This window comes from Centruroides vittatus, unplaced genomic scaffold (assembly GCF_030686945.1).
Source record: "Centruroides vittatus isolate TY-2023 unplaced genomic scaffold, ASM3068694v2 contig_357, whole genome shotgun sequence".
Taxonomy (NCBI): domain Eukaryota; kingdom Metazoa; phylum Arthropoda; class Arachnida; order Scorpiones; family Buthidae; genus Centruroides; species Centruroides vittatus.
The window spans coordinates 2,785,871-2,808,637 of record NW_027122180.1 but is presented as its reverse complement, the minus strand read 5'-3'; the positions used below and the strand labels follow the sequence as shown (position 1 = coordinate 2,808,637).

At 23.6% G+C, this 22,767-nt stretch overlaps 1 protein-coding gene across 6 annotated transcripts in view; it reads right to left on the bottom strand.

Annotated features, from left to right (window-relative positions):
* LOC136974846 (glutamate receptor ionotropic, kainate 2) overlaps positions 1–22,767 on the bottom strand; it is a 231,572-nt gene that overhangs the window by 97,053 nt on the left and 111,752 nt on the right. For 2 of the 6 annotated variants that reach the window (XM_067269819.1, XM_067269825.1), the window contains exon 2: positions 3,382–3,543. In XM_067269819.1, the coding sequence (XP_067125920.1) occupies positions 3,382–3,543 (162 nt within the window). Of the gene's footprint in view, positions 1–2,738; positions 3,172–3,381; positions 3,544–6,617; positions 6,777–13,821; positions 13,870–21,827; positions 21,939–22,767 lie in introns of those variants that run through there. The other 4 variants (XM_067269821.1, XM_067269822.1, XM_067269820.1 and 1 more) reach the window with 4 other exon arrangements.

The following is a 22,767-nucleotide window of genomic DNA, read 5'->3' as shown; positions in this document are numbered from 1 at the left end:
GGACCTGGTACGTAGCGGTCTCTAACAACAGGCAGACCTTTGAGGCGGATAGAGAGAGTGTTCTCCTCTTGGAAAGTCCTCTGGAGAAAGGTTGTTGTAGAGACGGACGGCCACGAGGTTAAGCCATCTCCGGAAGAGTGACTCGTGTTCCCAGGCCAGCTAAGTCGACGTGCGGCATCACAGCTTCGGTACATTAGCGTACGTAATGTTATTGCATAGTGTACATCTTTGTAAATATTTGTAAATAAACTGTATATAACTAATTATCGAGTGTGGAGGTGTGACTTTCAACGGACCATCAAACGGACAATCTCGAGGCGTAAAGAACGACTCGGGACGGAACATTTGTAAAGATCACGTGACGAGTAAAGAGGATCTTCACTAAAAGAAAAAAAACTAAAATATTGGCATATTCAAAAGCAAAATCTATTTTAAATTTATGTAATTTTAAAATATTCGCACATTCATGTGATTTGACTTGATAATTAGCAATTACATTATTACAAATTTTAAATTTTAATCAACATTTGATTATTCATTTTTATATTTTATAATCATTCAGAAATTCCAAAAAGAGTTAAATTGTTAGTAAATTAATAAGAAATATTATAAAAAACTTAAACTCTTTAATAGAAATTTCCTTTTTTTATGTTTTATTCTACCCTTTACAAGTATTGAAATAACTTCTTTATATACATTATTCGGAAGTTTACGTAGAAGTCTACTTTCATACATCCAAGTTTGGAGGAAAGGTTAACAATATTCTATGGCAAGAAGTCATGGAATATTGTTAACCTTACCTCCAAATGTTTTTTTTTTTTAATCTATTTCAGAACTCTCTTTCAGATACACGAGCTTTCATATACTGCTTTTTATTCTTGAATATATCTTGACTGTTTATCATAAATATGAAGCAGAATATTATTAAATTGGGTTCACCTTATATGCATTTTCTTAACTTTTGCTTATTGAAATAAAAAATATACACGCAAAAACGAAAAACAAAGTAGTAACGAATAACGCTAAATACTGATTCCTAATTGTTTTAACGGTTTTTCCCCTAACAGTATAAAAATTGCATTTAAGTGTATTAATAAAGCATATACAATATTCAAAATTACATATATACATACTACTATAATAATATTGTCAAATTTCTCAATGTATTTCTCTTTATGCAATATTTAAGGTAAACTGTACTTATTATAGTATAAAGTTGTGTACATAAATATAGATATAAAACAATATTAAATTATTCTTCATAACAGTTATTAAATAACTGATTTAAATTGTTTGAGAAATAAAATAAAATGACTAGAATAACACAAGTACAAATAGTAATGTCATCTTACTTAAATTAAAAATAATTCATTAAACGTGTATATTTTATTTAATTTCTTAATTAAATTTCTTTATTGTTCTAATCTTTTCTAATTAAAATACAAAACTGACATAAGCCAAGCTACAAATTTCTCAGTAATATTAGAATTCTAGTGTGTAACATAAGAAAATTGTTGTTAGATTTATCTTAAATTAAGTGTATTTAATTCTTTATTTAAATAAATTATGCATTTAAATTAGATTATAAATATATTTACTTTATTATCGAGTTTAAAAATTAATTTTTTTATTAAATAATAATTTAATATTTTATTTTACTTCAAATCATAATAATTATTCAGTGATTAGGACTTACATGTTTCGTATTTATTTTATTAGTTTGTACAATGGAAATAGAAAAATTCATTTTCATTTCCTAAACTCTACTTAATTTGGTCAAAGAATTCTCAACAATGTTCCATCTTATCATTTAATCATGACAATTCTGGTCGATTTTTTTCAATCTCTCTCAAAAATTTTTAAATTTAGAAAATTGAAAGTATTTAAATTATATCAAATAATTTTAGAATTTCTATCTTTGATATTTATTAAATTTGAATATAAATAATGATATTATCTTACAAAATATGACCGACATATATCTCTACGGTTTGTTTCTGAATATATTGTAAACAATACTGATCGAAAGTATTTCATTATAAATAATTCTAAAAAAAACTAAAATTTTCCAGCATAGTTCAACTAAAAATAAAATATCTGAGTTATTTTTAGAGTATACAATGGAGATATTGTCTATGTAAAAGAATAATAAGATAGAGAATAAACTGAGGTCCCAACAGTCAGCAATGATGTCAGAAATATGGTATTTTCCTTCAGATTTCCTACCATCCTCCGAGAAGGAGCTAGATCGATAAATTGTGAGCCAGCAACCTCTCACGACACTGATTTGTTGGAAGATTCCCATTCTTTCGAACAGATGGAAAGCAACCAAGACCATCAACAACTTCCAAGATATGTCGAAAACGAATTAAGAAACTGATGGAAGTTTTACGACATCTTTTCCTTAAATTGTCTGAAATATCTTAATGCAAACATATGCATGATACCGATCTAATTACATTTTTATACAAATTTTGCCGCATATTTTTATTTTTTTTATAAAAGTAAAACAGTAATATTTTTCAGCAAAACAGAAATAAAAATGAAAAATTATGTTTTTACGTAATTAAAAAATAAAAATACATATTTATATAATATATTATCATCTCCATTAAAATAAATTAAGATGATTCTTATACTGTTAAAATAATTACGTACAGGATAATTATTTTTAACCGTACTGGTTAAAAATTAATAAAGTTTAAATAATTATCTACTAGATAATTTTAATAAATTACCTTAAAAGAAGTATCTTCTGTGAACGCAAGTTTCTAAACTGATTGGAAAATGAGCAATTTGTAAACATGGCAAAGGCATCATTGATTGATCAATTGAACAAAGAAGAATCAATCAATCTTGTGGAAACCTTTCTAATCAGAAAACTAAAACTAAGTAGTTCTGACACAACAGCAAAAGCGGCCTTGGGCGAAATGCCAGATTGACATGAAAACACGCAAAAATTAAACTTAACATTATCATCCATCTTACACTTCAAATAATCGACAAAAGATAGAATGAATGGTTTTTCCCTAAGATAAAACTAATTTATATGTCGTTACTAGTAAACATTGTTTTCTCTTAAATGAAAATGAAAATTCTTTAATTATTCAGGGAAAAAGACTAAAAATATATTCAAGATATTCAAAGAAAAAATTAACTTTAATTAATTACATTTATAAATAATAATTAATTTAGTAATGAATTTCTGCATAAACAATTTATTTTACGAAATACGGATAAAAATAGTTTAATGCTAATAAAATTTCTTTTGATTTTTTTAATAAGAATCTTACGTAATAACAATATAAATCAGTTCTTTTGTAACATGTTTGACTGATCAGAAAGTAGGTAGAGCTGTTACTATGACTACGGAGTTCTTACCTTTCTTGGAAGCATGAAAGCTGTCGTCGTGAGGTACATGCTGGATGTCATACATTAGGGTGGTATTAGGCAAGATGTTACGGTCCCGATTTATACGGTACACTGCGTATTTAAATGCCAATTCCACGGCACTATCTTTTTGATCTTCTGTAAAAATAGCACCTAAAAATAAAAACAGTAGTTTTCAGGAAAAAAATAATAATAAAGGAGGATAAATCATTTCATACATTTTCATACAGATAATACACATTTAAGTATTTTAATGATGAAAGTGACGTAATGAGGCATCTTATCTGAACAAAGTAGTTATCTCAAAGTTTCATGTTTACAATATCTTTAATGATCGTAAGTTAAACAAATTGCCTCTTTATGGAAACAATCTGATAAAACGGTTTTCTTATTTTAATATAATAATGGATAAAAATTCCTTATTCTGTTAAATTTTCTAAATTAGCGTTTAATATTTTCTAATTAAGTGAATATTATGAAAATTAACTTCTTAGACAAGTTATTTGTTTAAGAAAATTGATTATCTAATTTATACATATATTGTAAATTTTTATTTCAAGGCATTTATCAGTTTTTTTCTAGATTTTTAAGGCGAAAATTGAATTTAATAACTTCTATTTTAATACTATTTCATCACGTATAAATTTATGAAATGCATTTCCTTAATTAACCATGTTATAAGAGTAATTATCCTGATTAAAACTTACATAAATTTGAACTTGTACGAATTTGTACAGTAATATTTCATTAATGTTAATTAAATGAAAACTTATGTGAAATATTAATTTTTGTTGTATCGCAACGACGGTTTAAATCATCTATATATTACTATAAAAATCTATTAAAGGTGACTTCACATTAAGATGACATACGTTACCATTGACTTGAACAATAGTTACAGAACAAGAATTTATTGTTAATAAATGACTGTATCTCATCGTCTTTCCATTTCTACTTCATCAATGAAAAATTAATATACATTTATACCCATATTATAACTACAACCTTTAGCAACATACTGTACAAAACATTCTTATTTAATTAACATTTAAGATTTTTAATAGTAAATTTTTCGTAGTAAATTAAATCAAATTTGTTGTTATTTAATTATTATTATTTAATATTATATAATAATATCTAAAATTAATTTTTATTTTTAAGCCTTTCTAATAAATTTAATCACTAGATAAAATATGTAAAGAAATTAACGTTTTAAATGTGTATCAACACTTATCGCATTTAAAAAACGAAAAAGTTTTAAAGTAATAAAATCATATATGTATTAAAAAATAATATCAAGCTGAAGAAAATAGAGTTAAGGGTAGTTGGCTGACTAAAAAACGATTCAGAATAAAAAGGTGAAAAAAGTTTATATTAAAAACTTTGTTTATTGAAGACACAAATTCAATATTTAATATAAAATTACACGTTCCAGAAACTCTGGGACATGTAATTGAAATCAAAACTTTAATGATGTTGACTCTACGCCAAAAAATGTTTCTACTTTGCTACCGCAAAACTTATTATAACTTTTAATTAAAACATTAATATTTAATTAATTCTATAAATCTTCTGAATCCTTTATTTTATTTTTGACCTATATAACATTAATATTTCGATATTAATTTAAGAATTGTCGGATATAACATTTAAAAAAATTCTATCTTTTCTAATTAGATTCAGAAAAAGACAAACTAATTTGATAAATTATTATTAAAATAATTTCAATAATTTTTTTATCTATAAAACTATTAATAAAGGACTAATTTTTTATATTGTGGTTATCGAAAAACATTTTAAATTAATTACTGTAAAATATATTTTTACGTGTAAAATAATTATATTACAAGTTATAATTATACGTATAAAATTAAATCAGTAAAATAATATTATATGATATGCTAATTAATAAAAAATTTAATAAAGAAACGTTTTATAAATGTAATTAATAAATACTTTTGAAGTATAATCAATGAATTATTAATGATAAACAGAAAATTAAAATTTTACACACCAACGAAATTTATTAAAATTTGGAATTATATATATTCATTTATATTTTTCATAGTAGTTTAATGTTGTCCTATTATGAACAATTTACAGTCCATAATGTAGGCAAACCTTCTGGCATTTGAATGTATAGTTACTTAATTCTCTTTACTAGCAGAGTGCTTTTTAAGGACACTTCAATTATAATTACTTATATGAACCTCTCAACACAAAGTGAAAGAGTACACAATACGTCTTTTATGCTAACGACTTTTCAACAATAGCAGCTCACTTTCTTGTATTTTTATTCTCTAACATTATTTATCTGAAACATTTTAAAGATTTTAATTAAAAATAAACTTAATTCCATTTAGTTTACACTATTTTACACTTTTAAAATTAAAATTTTAATAAAATATTCGTTTCAATTAGCACAACTAATTTATATTAAATGTAAATTTGTAGAGATTTGAACTTAAAAATGAACTTTTGTAAAGTATAAGAAATCAATAGGACTTCTGCTATTTAAGTGTCGAATCATCTCTCGCCTTATTAAACTAGAAAAATCTACTAAGGTTTAACCTCAGTCAGACAGGATGGCTGCTTGCTAGACGACAAGCATGATCGATTGGGAGTTATAAGAGCACAGGCTGGCAGATAATCAATGCGCAGACTTAAAAACTGAAGTTCAAATGCTTGTAACTCTTTTATGTATTTTTAAAAATTTAATGCGTTTTAATAGACTTTGCTTTAATAATAAAATATTTAAAATTAAGTTACAATTTATAAAACAAAGTTCGTTATTGAAAAAATCAATTTTATCGTATGAAATTCATAAGTTTCGTTTCAAATTAAATAAAATTTAATTTTAATGTTTAATTTTATCAGTATATTGCAAATGGATTAATTTTTAGCTTGGCAGAGGTAACGTTAATTAAAATATTAACTAATTCTATTATATTAATGGTGATAATATAAAATTCCAAAAATTAATGTAGTATCAATATATAATTTTACTAAAATTATAGTATAATATTTATTATCAGAGATAATTTTAAAAGAAATTACATAAATTTATAAAGCTTATGAAGGATATCTGCTATAAATCTTAAATGTAGAAAAGAGTATTAGAAAGTAGTTAAAGAAATTTACTAATGGCTTAAAGATATTATGGATAAGCCATAGAATGGAAGTTCTAAGCTGTTGTATTTTCTAGAATAGATACCATAACAACTAACCCATGTCAACAGAGCAATAACAGTTCGTTGGAAACAAATCCTAGTTAAGCAATGTTTCAATTAGTCTTTTGGTATTTAGACAAGACAAATTTTCCAATTCTGATCATTTTCTCTCCTTATAGATGGAATTATATATATTTCTGAAAATGAAACTTTACATAATTTTTAATATATTAATTGTAATTTATTTCGAAGACATTCTTATTATAATATGAAATATTTTAAGTTATAGCAAAGAGAACTGTATAAATTTTCTACTACAATGTTCTAATAATATTAATTTATATTTTATAATATGATATTAATAAAATAAAATAAAAAATTAATCTGTTTTATGAAGCTTTAAGATTATGAAAATTATTTTAAAAAGTTAATAGTTTACAAAAGATATTAACTTTAATTTTAAAAAATTTAATACTTTCTACTAGGAAAAACGTACGTATAAATCTATAGTAAATAAAAAAAATATGTTTTAAATTACTAATTAATTTTAAATCTTTAAAAAAGGAAATATTCTCTATACAAATCACTCATTTTCTTTATATAAGTACCTGTACACTATTCTGTAATCGTTTGATAATAATGCGTTTAAAATCTTCGTTCTTTATTATTATTATTCTTTATTTTGAGATTTTATCTAATTTACTTCCGAATTAAATAAGAAACTTTACGAAGCATTAGCAGAGAAACATCAAAAAGGAAATTAAATTCTCTTGGGAGGAATGCCATGAATGATAGGTTGTCTTATAATGTGATAATGCTTGCCATTCTGTTATTTTATTGATAACAGATACTTATATGTTGTATAAATACATTTCCAACAACATGGGATTTTTAGAATTTTGTTCCTATCGAAGCCGCCTAAGACTTAAAAGCTATGTCAACAACATGATAAGAAGGATCAATTCAGATTTTAGGGAATAAAATTTTTTTATATAGAAATTCCTTAAAAATAAATTCTTCGAAAAAAATACAAGTTGTTGCATAAGTAGCATCATTCTCAATAAAATTAAATCATTGTTAACTTAAAATAATAGTAATATTAAAGGTGTTTTTAAAATATTTTTTATGATTTTTGGATATTTTTCTAAATTATAAGTTTATATCATTAAGATTCAATATGTAATTTTTCTTTTCTAAGAAAATTCTTCAGTATATTTAATTTTTAATTAAATCATTTTACTATGAATTAATGAAATGTTATAAACATAAACATGTTAGAAAAAAGTAAATTTTCTCTGTACAAAGTTATAATATTGCTAATAAGATATTATGTGATATTTTATATTTCTATTTAAATTTTACGTTAATTTAATAAAAAAATTATCAAAAAAAACTATTTAAGAATTAAGTTTCGAACATTTATTAAACCATATATAAGAAATTTATTAAAAATAATAAACTTATATTTATATACAAATCTTATTACAGTTTAATTACATTGATATTCAAAACTCAAAAGCAAATTAGTTTTTAAGACTTTCTTTGAAATGGTTATATGTCGATTCGTGGATTACGACTAAAACTTTAATAGCTTGCAGTTTCCAGAAGACAGAAGTTAAACTTGTAAGATTAACTTTAACCAATTTTTCTCGAAGTATTAAATAAAATGAAAGAATAAATCGAAGAATAAAATGACAGAGAGCAATTCAAAATCAAAAACAAAGCGATATATAGCCTATATATTTGGAATTTCTTGTTTATTCTTACACTATTTCAAACTTTGTAGTAATATATGTATTACAAAAACATAAATAAAATTTTAGTAATTTTCACGAATTATTTACATTCTTTAAAGTATTCAATTTATTATACATTTTTCTTTAAAACATATTCCAACAGATCATAAATCATAAAATCCTAAAAATATACAGAACGAAAATAGAAGAGTTGATGTAACTTTGTAAAAGTTTATCTGAAACAGATTTTGTGTTTTAATTACGGAAAACGGCATTATAATGTAACAAAAATAAAACTAATTAAATAATTTTCTGAAACGAATTACATAATCTTAAAAAAAATTATGCTTTGTATAGCTGATATTAGCAGATCATTTGGGTATTTCGACAAGTCATGCATCAATATTCAAATTGAATATATCACCGCTGTCAGGAAAAGATGCAAAATAACATGATTTATGATTTTGTTCGTACATAATTTAACTATACTTTAGTTTTTGTTAATAATTTTTATAATTTTTAATATTATATGATTTATTACCAATTTAAATTTAATATCGGAAGTTATTTTTAGACCTAATATTGAATATTTCCTACACACAATTTATAAATAAAAATTATATAAATATAAGGAAATGATCACTTTTTAAAATATTTCAATTCATATTTTTTCAAACATTTTTCAATATTTAATTTTTCAAAAACTTGAAAAATATACCAAAACAAAATTTTTAATTTTTAAAAATTTCTGTTAAAATTTATCATTTTGTATGTTTTTATCTATAACCTATCAAATTGTTATATAAATATACAATAAAGGATATTATAAACTATTCTTAAAACATGTATGAATTAATAAATATGCAACTATATATTGATTTAGAATACAAACCTTAATACAGAACTCTAAACGTAACTTGTAAAATTCGATGAAAGTAAAGAAACTAAATCGAAAAACCTATATAGAGGAGGAACTTTCTCATGAAGTTGTAGTGAAAAATATATTCTAGATTTTTCTCAATTCACTTGCTTTTACCCACAGAAGAAATATGAAAATATAATAAATTTTATTTTATTTCTCATTTCCGTTTTAAAAAAAACATGTTAAAAAACAATTAATATAATTGCTAAATCTTGGCTTTATTGTAATACATAACCGATTAAAAATTTATTATATTTATGGAATTAACATAAATACTAATATGATTTTTAAGTCGTATAGGTGCTTATAAGTTTAGCTTAAATATATATATTTTAAATGTTTATATGTAAATACATATATATATAGTATTACTAAATATATATTTTATGTAGATTGAAACATATTAATAATAAATATATAGTTTTATAAAAAGGTAAAATATTAGAAAAGTATTGTTAACCGAATAAATATAATTTAAAATAGATCCGAGAGCAGATAAATATATTTTAAACATACGATTACTGACAAGTAGTATAAGCAATAAAAATAAATAAAACGCGAACAAAGCTAAGTGATGGAATCAATTATATGGAAAAATTGCTATAAGGATTTAGCTTTTAAAACTATCTGCGTTAATCTTTTCAGAAACTGATTCACAAGAGAGAGGCGAATGAGAAATGCCTATCTTAAGAGCCGTTCCTACCGCGGATTAGAAGTAAGCACACAATTACTATTGAGTAGAAAGGCCTCTGTGCTCCGGGTAGATTGTAACTTTTAAGTATCCACGTGCAGGCCATTGAGTAGAAAAGGTGGGAATTTTTCTCTGGGCCTGGAAAAAAATTAGGGACCCGTAGTGATTCCTACTTTTATAAAACTACTGGGTTCCATATAAGCTCTAGACCGCCTTGCCCTTTTCATGCGTATTAGGGAAAGAAAGTTACTAAATACTGAATATAATTCATTTGAATAAAAGTTGAAAAGAAACAAACTATCATTCGTAATAAAAGTGTAAATGTATGTTCGAACTTAATTCTAATATTCATCGTCAATGACAAATCTTAAACTCTAAGTCAAACGACTGTTGTGTAGGCAGATACAAAAATAAGAATTCAATATAAACTATAAATGAACTTGCTATTTTTATCAAACTTTAGTATCAATTTTTAGTAAATCTTAAAGAAAGTAGAATCATAAAATAATAAAGCCTACTAATAAGTTCAGGAAAATGTCAACAAATGAAAAACTATATTATTCGAACAATAAATAAAATAATAATTTAATGTATTCTATCGTTAGTTTGGTCACATCATTCAATTATTTATTGTCTTATTAGGATTGAATAAATTTTTATTTTCAACAAAGTACATTAAATATCTTTCCCAATATTCTTTCAACACGATAATCTATCCTGCTTAAATATATTGTTATGAGACACTTAAAGACGTTAATCTTCTTTAATTATTATTACTTTCATCCGCACTTTGTCTAGTTTAAAAGCATTTTAGTGCAAATATTTTATTTTTATTTTACATTAGAAATAAGTAACAAATTCTGCTGTAAAGCGAGTCTTTATTGAAAAGAGCTTTTCAGCCATTTCGACAGTTTTACAAAACTCTAATTGGCAAATAGTTTCACAAGAAAATAGAATTTTACTTCTTCCGAATGTAGATCTGTTTTCTTTTACCAAAGTTTAGTGAAAAAACTAAATCTTCTAGCAATGAAAATGAATGAAGTGCCGTTTCCTTCTAACAAAGTAGTGAAAATTGCCTCTCTAACCTTAACTAACAAGATATCGACGATTTCAATCTTATTCTAAGACAAATAGAATTTTAATAAAATAAAGCAGGGAAGTATTCTATAAATTTCTAATAATCCGGATTCTGTTAAAATTTTTAAAATCAATTCTTGCGATTCTTTCCGTGAAAGAATAAACGAATGCTCTTCGTAACAGTTGAAAATTTTCAATAATTTTAAAGAATCGATAGTCAAGGATATTAAAATATCACGATTATTATTCATCCTATAAAGGAAAGTATAAGTTATAGACTTTATAAATGTAGATATGTTTTAAAAAATACCGATTCAGTTAGAATATGCTATATTTAAAAATTTTATTATATATTACATCTTTAAAAAATGAAAAACTCTGCATTAAATGTTCCCAATTTCAAGAATATAATAAATAATTTCCATATCATTCTATTCAAAAAAATATGGGATATTTAAAATAAAAGTACTACGTTTCTCTAGGTATTTCAACATTTTTTATATTTGAAGAGATCCATTTCGTCTTTCTCTATAAATTTCTTTCAAATAAAAATTTAACTGAAAATATCAAATAGTAAGTTCATACTTGATATTTTTAGAAAAATGCATTTATTTTATTGAAATTAATATTTTTATTTAGTAAGTAAATATAAGAAATTTTTCAATTATTGTTAAACAAAAGAAAAATATGTACAATGTCCCATTTTAATAATACTCAAGACTTAGTTATAAGTAATGAAACAGTACAATGGAACTAAAAGAATCTAGGAAAAACTCAACATAAATTGTTTGAATTAAATAATTCAATGCCATGTTTGATTAATATTATATTAATTTTTATTAAGTATTAAAATAAAACTATTTTCATGTTAAACATGTTTAAAATGTTTTACAATTATTAATTTAATGATATGAATTATTATTATTATTATTAATATTATATAAAATAATATTTTGAAAGGTAAACCATTATCTTTGTAAAATTTAAACTTTATTTTGTATTACAATAATCATTATTTATTTAATTTATTTATAATTTAGAAGCCTTAATAAAATGTTACGTGTCTTCTCCTACTATTGATTTCTGTAAATGTTTTAAACTTAATTAAATATGTGATATTTTTTTATTTAAAAGAAATAAAATACAGATATTACATTAGTACATAAAATAATTAAAATTTATTTTAAATTATATATAATTACGATAATAACGGCATTAAACATTTAATTATATTTACTTTTCCAATCCTATTATATTATTATTAAATGAAATTAACATTGTTATTATTTTTACTATTGCTGTTATTCAATTGATTTTTTCCTAATTCCAGATTTTTCCATCAAATCAAAAACTATGCTTTATGTCAATAAATCACATCAGAAATGCTTTTAAGGTTTTTTCTGATGAGATATAAAATAGCTGTATTTCATTTGTTTTCTTTTGTTAGTGGGTCCAAATCTCTTCTGTACATTTATTGCAAGATGTGACGTTGACTTTATTGTTTGTTTTCTAAGAATTAAAAATATATACATCAACAAAAGCTTTGTATTTTTTTTCAAAATTTCGATTATTACAAATGTAGATCTTTAATCTAAAATTACAATATTAATAAAAATTTTAATTAAAATACATTTTCTTCTATTATATCTGTAATATTTAAATGACGCTTGTTATAATAATATTTTTGTGCATTTTTGATAATCTTATATTGTTATTTTTATCTGCAAAAATAATTTTTATTTTAGTACAAATGTTCAATCAAACCAGAAAAAAGAATATAAATTTTTAAGAAAATTAAGATAAGAATTTCTAAAATTCAATGTGTTGTTATCGTCAAGAAACATCACAAAGTTTTTCTAAACTTTTGACAGTTTCTTCATCAATTTCCAATTTTTTTATATTTGATTTCGCACTTTTTTACTTCACATTAATTGTTTTTTGTGCTTCTTTTTCATACCAACACTTTTTGAGTCTTGAAAATAAACTATTTAATTTATTTTTATGATAAACAATGAATTCTTGCACAGAGGAAATTTTAACAACACGTCCAATTTTACACAAACATATATAGTTGATGTTCAACAATAACAATACAGAAGTTTTATCGATTTTCATCAATGTTAAGGTAAACATTTATAAAGTTTATATTACAGAATATTTTGGAATAATATTTACATAATACCAAAAAGTATACTGTGTATTTGAAATAAAACACAATGTTTAAGTAAGAGAACTTTTGCATTACAATCCTATTATTACAGTGAAAAAGTATTTCCAATATTATGAGAAAAAATGGATGAATGAAAATACATTTTATTCTTGTCAAAAACAGATTCAAAACTGTAGTCCTTTTAAATTTTCACTGTATGGTTATCTTCTTTACTTTTACAGAGAATTACACGAATGAGAGAAGTAATTATTTTTCAAGCTTCTTTAGATAATAAATACAGTAATAATACACTAATCTATTAATATACAGTTTATTAAAAATGTATTAACAAAACAATTACCTTCATGATTACTAATGTTAATCTTTTTATATAATAAATTATTGCATCGAAGGAATAGCTTTAATAAATCAATATATAAATTAAATTATCTTTACGAACAAAGATAAAATATTGATTAATAAGTTAAATTAATTTTTAATGACATCTAAATATCAAAAATGGAAACTTAAATTTCATGTATTATAGTGAAAAAAAAGAGATAAAGTCATAGCTTCATTTTTTAAAAATATAAGTAGGAAAAAAAGGTTATTTTTATAATTAAATTTTTCATAAGCTTATATAAACTCTACTTCTTTGGATGAATAAAGAGATGCCTGAGGCTAACCTTTATTGATGTACAGTACATTCTTCTATTCGCCTAATTTACTTTGAGAAGTAATACAAAATCTATAGTTCATAAAGTAAAAAAAAAAAAAAAATCACTTTAGTAATTAAAGTTTCTGTCTTTAAGGGAGTAAAAAAGCTAAACAACAAATATTTCACTTCATTTAATTTTTGAACTAGTATTATATACCTAATAAAAAATTTTTCTACGTTACTTTTTTCAAAAGTAATACCTAAAAAATGACAAATCGTTGTAAATTTTGGCATATTTTCAATAAAAATTATTATTCCCATTTTAATAAACTCTTTTTATTTATAAACAACTCCATAAAAATACAACAAGTGTTAATTTATAAATTGCTTCTTATATTTACGTCAAATTAAATTCAATTATATAAATGATATGAAGAATATTTATCTTAAAACTTTTATTTTAATATAAAACATTCAAATAATATTGAATCAAGAAGTTTCTGTTAGACGAAAATCTATAAAATCACATGATGCATCTTATTTTTAAAAGGAAAATTGTTTACAAACCTTTCAAGACATAAAATATCCACATAAAGAACGAAAGTTTTATGGGCTTCCACTATAGTGGAAACAAATCTTGTCTACAATGGAATTAATTAAACAGAGTGGCATCCGTATCGTAACCAATCTATACTTTATGCTATTGCTTCCTGTTAGTTATATAGGGCTTATAAGTTTATTCTTTTTATTATTATGTAGTATTTTAATTATTAAAATACAATTTATACAGATTTCTCTTGTAATAATGTATTTTTAAGCTATAAACTGCCGATAGACAAAATGATAGATGACTATCAATTCTAGATGTGTTTTCAATATAGATCTATAAACGCCCACAATCTTTTAGGGAATTTCATTCCTTCAGCAATTCACAGATTCAATACAGAATGGCAAATGGCGACAACTTCGATCAGTGAATAGCATTCTTACAAATGATGAGAAAATAAAAAGAACGATTCAACCTTTTTTACTTGCTAGCACCAACTGTTTTGTTGTTTGTTTGGATTTTTAAAGAAATACTTTTACTATTGATTTTATATTTTTATGTGTTTGACACTTACTCAAAGAAACTAAAAGCTCAAATTTCGTAGCTATTTTTTCCAACTCAGGTGACGAAATTAATCGGATTAATAAAAAAAATTATATATCTTCGACATTTTATTATTTAATTATTTAAATATATTTTAAAAATTTATAATTGTGTTTTTGTTTATAATAGAAATCGAAATTGTATTTTTTATAATGTAAAAAATATAAACTTAAATTTGCATGTATTCTTAAAATTTTCTTTCTTAATTAAGAAAAATTAAAAAAGGATTAGTTTACAGGGATTTTAATCCCTGAAAACTAATCCTTTTTAATTTTATATACAAATTTTTTATACAAATTCTTGATTAGTAATTTTAAAATTCTGATGCTGAAAAGAGATAATAAAAATTAAAAAAAAACAAGTTAATATTATCGTCGATTACGCTTTATTATTATTTTTTTCAATTTTTTCAATTTTTCTTTACTCGGTTTTTTCTGTTGCTGTATATTATCTACAATAGATACCACACAAACAGTTTTCTTATCCATAGTGGAGTTTACTGATTTTAAGCTCCATTTACCACCATTTCTTTCAGCACTTAATATAACATAAAATACGTCAAGGAAATTGCTTGGATTTGGGAAAAAATTCATAGAAAATCTTTATGGATACAGGAATAAACGTTGAGTAAATACCTATTGTTTGACCGACTGTTGAATTTAATTCTATATATACAAACGTTTGTTTTCCAGATACGTTCGAAAATATTATTTTAAATTGCTTTATATTTATTTTGTAGAAAATTATCAATTAATTACTTAAATATTATTTAAATAAAACTTCATAATTTCTTTGAAACAACTTAAAAATAATTATTTATTTTTAGGAAAAAATTAATTGTCATTTTCTTCGGGTTAAAACACATAAAAAGTTTCTACCCTAAAAAACAGAGAAGATACAATTTCGCCTTAGATGATATGTAATTATCTAAGGAAAAAATGAAAAGTTCTAGTTAAATTATGTTCGTTCATTAACTAGATATTGATTATAATAAGGATAATTATTACACAAATATATATATATATATATATAACGGATTTTGCGATACTTGAAGCTAGACTTAATTCTTACCTTTCATTAATTATTAAAGTTGGAAAACAAAAATTGCCGATATAAAGAAGAAGTATTATCTAAGATTACTCAGATATTTTTTTGAAAATATAACATGAAAAATAATCGACATTCTTTACATACTTTCGAATTTTTATACTCTTCAAAACATCAAAAGTTTTTAAATTCGATTTCGTATCACAATGAAAAAATGTTCTATCAAGTGTATTAAGAAAACAGTTCAAGTATGTAATTAATGAAATTGGATAGAAGTTTTATAATCTTATTTGAATAATTTTAGCATATAATTTGGAGAAAGAATTGCATTATATTCCTTTAATCTAAACGCTTTAAAACTTTCGGTAGACGTAAAAAATTCAAAAAAGTCGTCTCCAGAGAATCATTTAACTCCATTTTCAATAAGAAAAAATTTCTGAAATAATAAAAATAAATGGTAGAATTCTAATCTTATTTATAGTTTCAAATAAATGTCTATTACTAATTTTTAGTACAATAGGCAAAATTAAAAAATATGTCATATTGTCGACAAAATAACAAATTTAATTATGATATAATTTTTTTAAAAGTTGACACAATTACAGAATAAAATAAAAATTAAAAAGTACTAGATATGTTGAAAGATAAATTTATTCAACTGGAGTCTTTACAATTGATAATTGAATATGATAATTAAGTAGTTAACAATAGAAGCATTATTAATATGCTAGACATAAATGTTTGTAAGTACAGATAATTCAACAAACTTTTACGTTAAGAAATAATATTTTTAAATACGTGATGAAGTATAAATTTATTAACTATTTTTCTTCTTTAAAGTTTACTCGTGTTGAAAACTTATAAGAAAAAGAAATCACACTACAGATGTTTTTCTTCTTATTTGCTGTGTCTCGTTCTTCACATCGCCTTAACATTGAAAAGTAGACACATAATCGTAAAGACATCATTAGGAAAAATAAGCACTAAACAACAATTGTAGAACAGATATCTTATTCATTCGGCTCACGCCCTACGAATTCCTTTTATTTCTTTTTTGGAGAACGCAAAAAAGGAGGAATTGCAGTCTGACATCCATATGTTATAACAATGGGAATGCGCGACTTCTGAAGAGGCGTACCTTTCATGTTTGCAACAATAGCAGATTCGTTGCTGATGTGAATGGACAGACAAGGGTCATAGTTTCAAGAGGATTACCGCTAATAGCTGTTCGTGTAAGCTATTTGTCTCAGCAATAATCAACACTGAAACTCTAGACACTTGTTGTCTATAAAAATATTTAAATAAAATAACTAAATATTTAATCTGAGATGTGAAGTTTTATTAAAATAAATCCATTTAATATAAATCAATTATTATAGAAAGTTTTTTAGCGCAAGGAAACTTCAGAACAAAAAATTAATTAATCATCAATATATTTCAATACTTTTTTAAAAAATCTATTTTAAATTAAAAATAGTCAAATAAAATAATTACATTATTGTCTTTTATTTAGAAAATACTATAAATATTTTTAATATTTTCTATATTTTCTTGATATATTCTGAATTAAGATGTCATTTTTTAAATGAAAACACATTATTCTGTATGCCATAATTAAAATTTCTAAATTATGTTTTTAGTTAAAAATGTATAAAAATGAAAGAAAATATGATAACATTAATTATTAAGAAATTCTAAATATTATATAAAGAAATAAAATTGAATTAATTTAAATATTTTTTATATATATAATTTATTAACTATCAATATAATTAAATTAAAGTCAAGATAGATACATTTAATTATTTCACAGATATGATTATAATTTAATAGATATCTTCCGTATCAATTAATGTCTATTTTAATATTTATTCAATAAACGGATAATTAAAGTCATGTTCTGCCAGAAGTTTGGAATTGTTTCTATTTTTGTATTTATATTAACTGAGAAAATCTCAAACAATTTTGAGATTTACTCACCAAATCATGTGATTTTTTTTCAATACAAAGATTACAGTGTTTTAGAACAAACAATTTCTTTTCTATTATCCTTTACCTTTATCTTGGCACTTAAAATTGTATCAGGTAAAAAAAAATAAAATACTTTAAAATGCTGAAATATAAACCAATTTTAAATTATTTTGTATACGAACGGATATTAAAAGATAATCAATTTCTAATTCAACTGAAATGGTTAAACAAATTAAAAAAGAAACATTTTTAAGTTGAAAAATAAACTTTATTTAAAAAGTATTAGTAGATTAAAAACCGATTTCGAGAATTACAAAAGGTTTACAGTAATGAAATGGCTTAGATTTTTTTTCTTGCTTTGAAAGTTGTCGCAACTCAAGTTTTCAGTTTCAAATTACAAGCTTCGAATCAACTATTTTTTTTTTTTTTTTTTGTTGCACAGTTGATCCTAATTGCTCCTCAAGATCCCATTTCCTAGCCAGTTTTCTTATCTATATAGTTAAGAATTGAGACATAACAATGTATCATCTTACTTATATATATTTTATATATAGACATGGCTACTATACTAATAAATCAGTTGAATTTCGTAATAGAAAAATTTTGTTATATTTTAAATGTTTATTGTTAAAATAACAATTCTTTTACAATTAATTATGTTAGGTTAAGTTATAATTAAACTATTTCCTTAATTTATCGAAGAAATGATTAAAACCTTGATAATCTAATTTATGCTTAAAGTTTACTTTTCGTATACTTACAACACTTTTTAAAGTATAATTACTATTTATTTATTCTTTCGTAATAATAAAAATTGATTAATTACTTAACCTCTTAAGTATAAACCAGTCTTAATATATTACTATAACAAATTTATATTTACATATATTATTGCAAGCTTGAGACTTATGGTTTGTTTCATAATAATTTATATTATTCCTAATATAACACAAGATTTAATAAAATAAAGATTAGATATTATAGAAAAATCAAATAATTAGAATTTAGATCAAGTAGTTAAGTAAATATTAAAAAAAGAAATAATTTCTTACCTACTTAATACTGTATTGTTCTCATTAAGATCATTGTAGATTTAAGAAAACAAAAATAAAATATATTATTTTGTATCGAATATATTCTATATTGGTAAAAGAAAAAATAAAATAATTTAGAATTTAGGAAAAATTTTTATATTTAGATTGTACAAAAAATTAACATTACTTTTTAAATTAAAACAACAGTCTCAACATTCAATATTTATTTAACATAGAGTTTAAGCCATTGTATGGAATGAAACGAGAAAAGAAAATAATCTTAAATGAAAAAAGTAATAAAAATATTAGAGATAATTATAAATAAAAGAAATAATTAAAAAAAAAATTATTTTAACGATCTGTGAATGATAACCTTTGAAATTGCCTTTGGTGTTTTCATGCATTATAGTATAATAAGAATTTTTAAAATTTTTTATTGCCATTATTGAGTTGTTTAAATTTAATAAATTAAAAACTTTTAGACCCTACGGGATTGATTTTACTTCGGTTCTATGGCTTCATTACGAGCATTAAATAAAATATATTTTCATTTGTCTAATCTTACCACTAAAAAACTTAAACTAAAATTTGTTTTTGTTTAAAACTTTTTCAAACTCTAAGGAATATTTTTACAAAAGAAAGAATTCTACACGATTATGATAAAGTTAAAAAGCAGTAATAAATTTACAAGATTTAAAATAACAAATTAGCTTCTAATAAAAGATCATTTGACCTAACATAAACCATAAAATTATATAAACTTTAAAATTATGTTTAATAATGACACTTTTAATAGCTTAAACATATCTATTTTCTAAATTTATTTAATATCATTTCTTTAAAAGACGAAAAATCAAAAATAAAATTTGTTACCGTAATTTTAATAAGTTATATAAAAGACGTCTGTTTCAAACTTCTTAAACTAATAAAAACGTTAATTTAACTTTATATTAAATACATTAATAATTCAATTCACGTTATAAATAAACTCATTAAATAAATTTCACAGTAAATTTCTCAACATTTAAATGATTATCCAAAAATTTTTATATAAAATATTGTGGAATAAAAATTTTTCAATGTGATTGGAGAGATATTAGCTATGATTTAACCAATCCGTCAACCTTTTCTCCATCTGTCAGGGCACGATAACACTCGTACAAGAGGCACGACTGATCTGGAATTTTTGATCAAATTCACGGTTTATATTAGTCTGATGACTTATTCAGGTTTTTCTTATTGCATCGAAAAGGTATCTTGAAATATCTCTGATGATGCATATTTATTTTTAAATAAAAACGGTTTTTAAACAAAGATTTTGAAGTAAAAATGATGGATATAAAAAACATTGAGTTTATCGAAAGAACTGTATGGTACATACAGTATACTCCTGGAAAAAATTTCCAATCATCCGAGAATTTTCTAAGCCAAGCATGTTTTGAAGTTTATTATAGAAAAAGCAAATGAAAATATAAGATAAATATCTATTGTCCTATAGCAAAAAAATCGACTTAAAAAGCATAGGATACATCTTCGGCTAGCCAAAATAAAACTAGTATTAACATGTGCACAGAGAAAAGCATGATTGTAATGATGTAAGGTATATATATATATATATATTGGGCATTAGGTAACTGGACAGGTGCTATATTCAGTAACGAATGGCGAGTGTACATAGGAACAGGAATGACAACGGCTATTTTTATTTGGCGATTACCCGGATAAAAATGCCTTCGAGCATGCCTGAACACAAAATAGAATTTCTCTGAGTTTGTAATGATATTGGGCTGCATGAATGCCAGAAGATTTGGACGAATGTTCATCGTTAAAACAACTGTAAATTCTGAGTGTTATATAGAAATTTTGGAACACTTTACTTCCAAGCATTATTGGTTAGTTTGAAGATGTCTAACTCTGTTTCTCAAGATAGTACTTTCGCTTGTCACTGCAACAACGCCGTTAAACAATTTCATGCTTAGAATGGCATTAAATTCCTTGGAAAGTGAGCAAACAGTCCCGATCTGAATCCAATTCAGAATATGTGACTGAAACTAAAACAGTTTATAACAAATAAGAAACCAATTAACAAAGAAGAATGGTATCGTGCCATCCGTGCTAGCTGGACAAAACTATATCATGACTTTTGCAGCCCTGACAAACCTAATGCCTCAACGAATCAAGGTTGTGATTCAAGCTAAAAGCGAGGCAACGAAATGTTAAATACGTTGCACGAAATTTTTATCTTTAAACTACATAATCGGAAACTTTTCCATTTTCAGTTTTTGTTTAATATTTTTAACGTGCTTGTAAAATGCAAATTTTCATTACCAAAATTTGATGTTTCTGTAGTCGAAATATCCACATTTCGTTTCTCGTAAATTATTTCATTGTATAATGATTTGCTTTTATAAAACTAAACATGAAAACATATAGGGTGTCCCACATAAAATCGATCCCATTTACTGGAAAGGATAAAATGAATTTAGGCAAAGGACACTCATCCGAAACTTCAATTTAGCATTATTTAAACTTACAAAAACTTACAGAATACGCCAAAAGTGCTCTTGTGCATCTGTGCATCTACGTATCTTTCTGCAAGCGTAATCATATTCTGACTAAAACTTATAGAAAAATTGATGTAGATAACTTTAGTGCTTCTGCGAATGCTGTAAAATCAATTCATGGCAAAAGTTTCCGATCATCCCTGCAATGCATTATCAGAATGGTATCAATTGCCTTTGAAAATTCAGGAGTAATTGGAAATTTTTTGCCAGAGGTTTGTAAGCTATACGAGTTGATTTTATATAGTATTGATAATATCAATAAAAGCACCAACTCTCACCTGTAATCCAGTTAAAATGAACAAATTTATTATGAGAAAAAATGTTTTCAACTGTTTTTAACAGCCATCTTCAGGTTATGGAATGTTACATAAAATAAAATTCAAAAAACAAAGTTTAAATAAAGTAGAACTCGTTAAACACATGTTGGTGATCGCATGCGTAAAAAATGATGAAGAAAATGAAATTTATTTTGATTTAGTTTTATTTTTCTGAGTCATAATTTTTAACTAAAACCTCCCCTATCAGCCACCTCTATCGTCGACCAAATTAACATGAAGCTGCGAAAATTGCATGTAGAGAATAAACATATAAATAGTTTATTGAAACTATATAAAAAGAAAAATCAAGAAAATAAAAATTAGATTTAAAATGTTTATAATATTAATATAAAATATTATCAATAAATATAATTTTGAACAAGCTAAATTAGTAGAATAAAAATAAACTTCCTATAAATATAAATTTATTTCTAAGAAAGATATTAAATATAAAATTCGTGACCTAAAATAGAAAGGGTAAGTACAGAAATGATGTTTAGATGATAAAATTTGGTTTATCTAAATAAAGAAATCTGAATAATATATCAAACTTATGGATTTATAAGAATGAGATTAAATCAGGACAATTTTACTCTCTATATATTTTAGTCTGGTGATAAAAACTTATCATTCCTAAATTAGAGATAAAATTCATGATCTCACATAAAACAGAGAGAAACAATTTTTTCATATTCTGTTTTTAATCTTGCTTAAATAGTATTAGCCTATGTGAATCTTATTACATAATTAAGAATACAGTAAAACAATTCTCTCCAACAAAACAATGTTTGCAATGCTATAAATTGGTTAGTCAGTAAAATAGTTATCCTAAAATTTTACAACGCTGTTTAATAGAATTAGTCAATAATTCATGTTTTAATGTTTTTAACG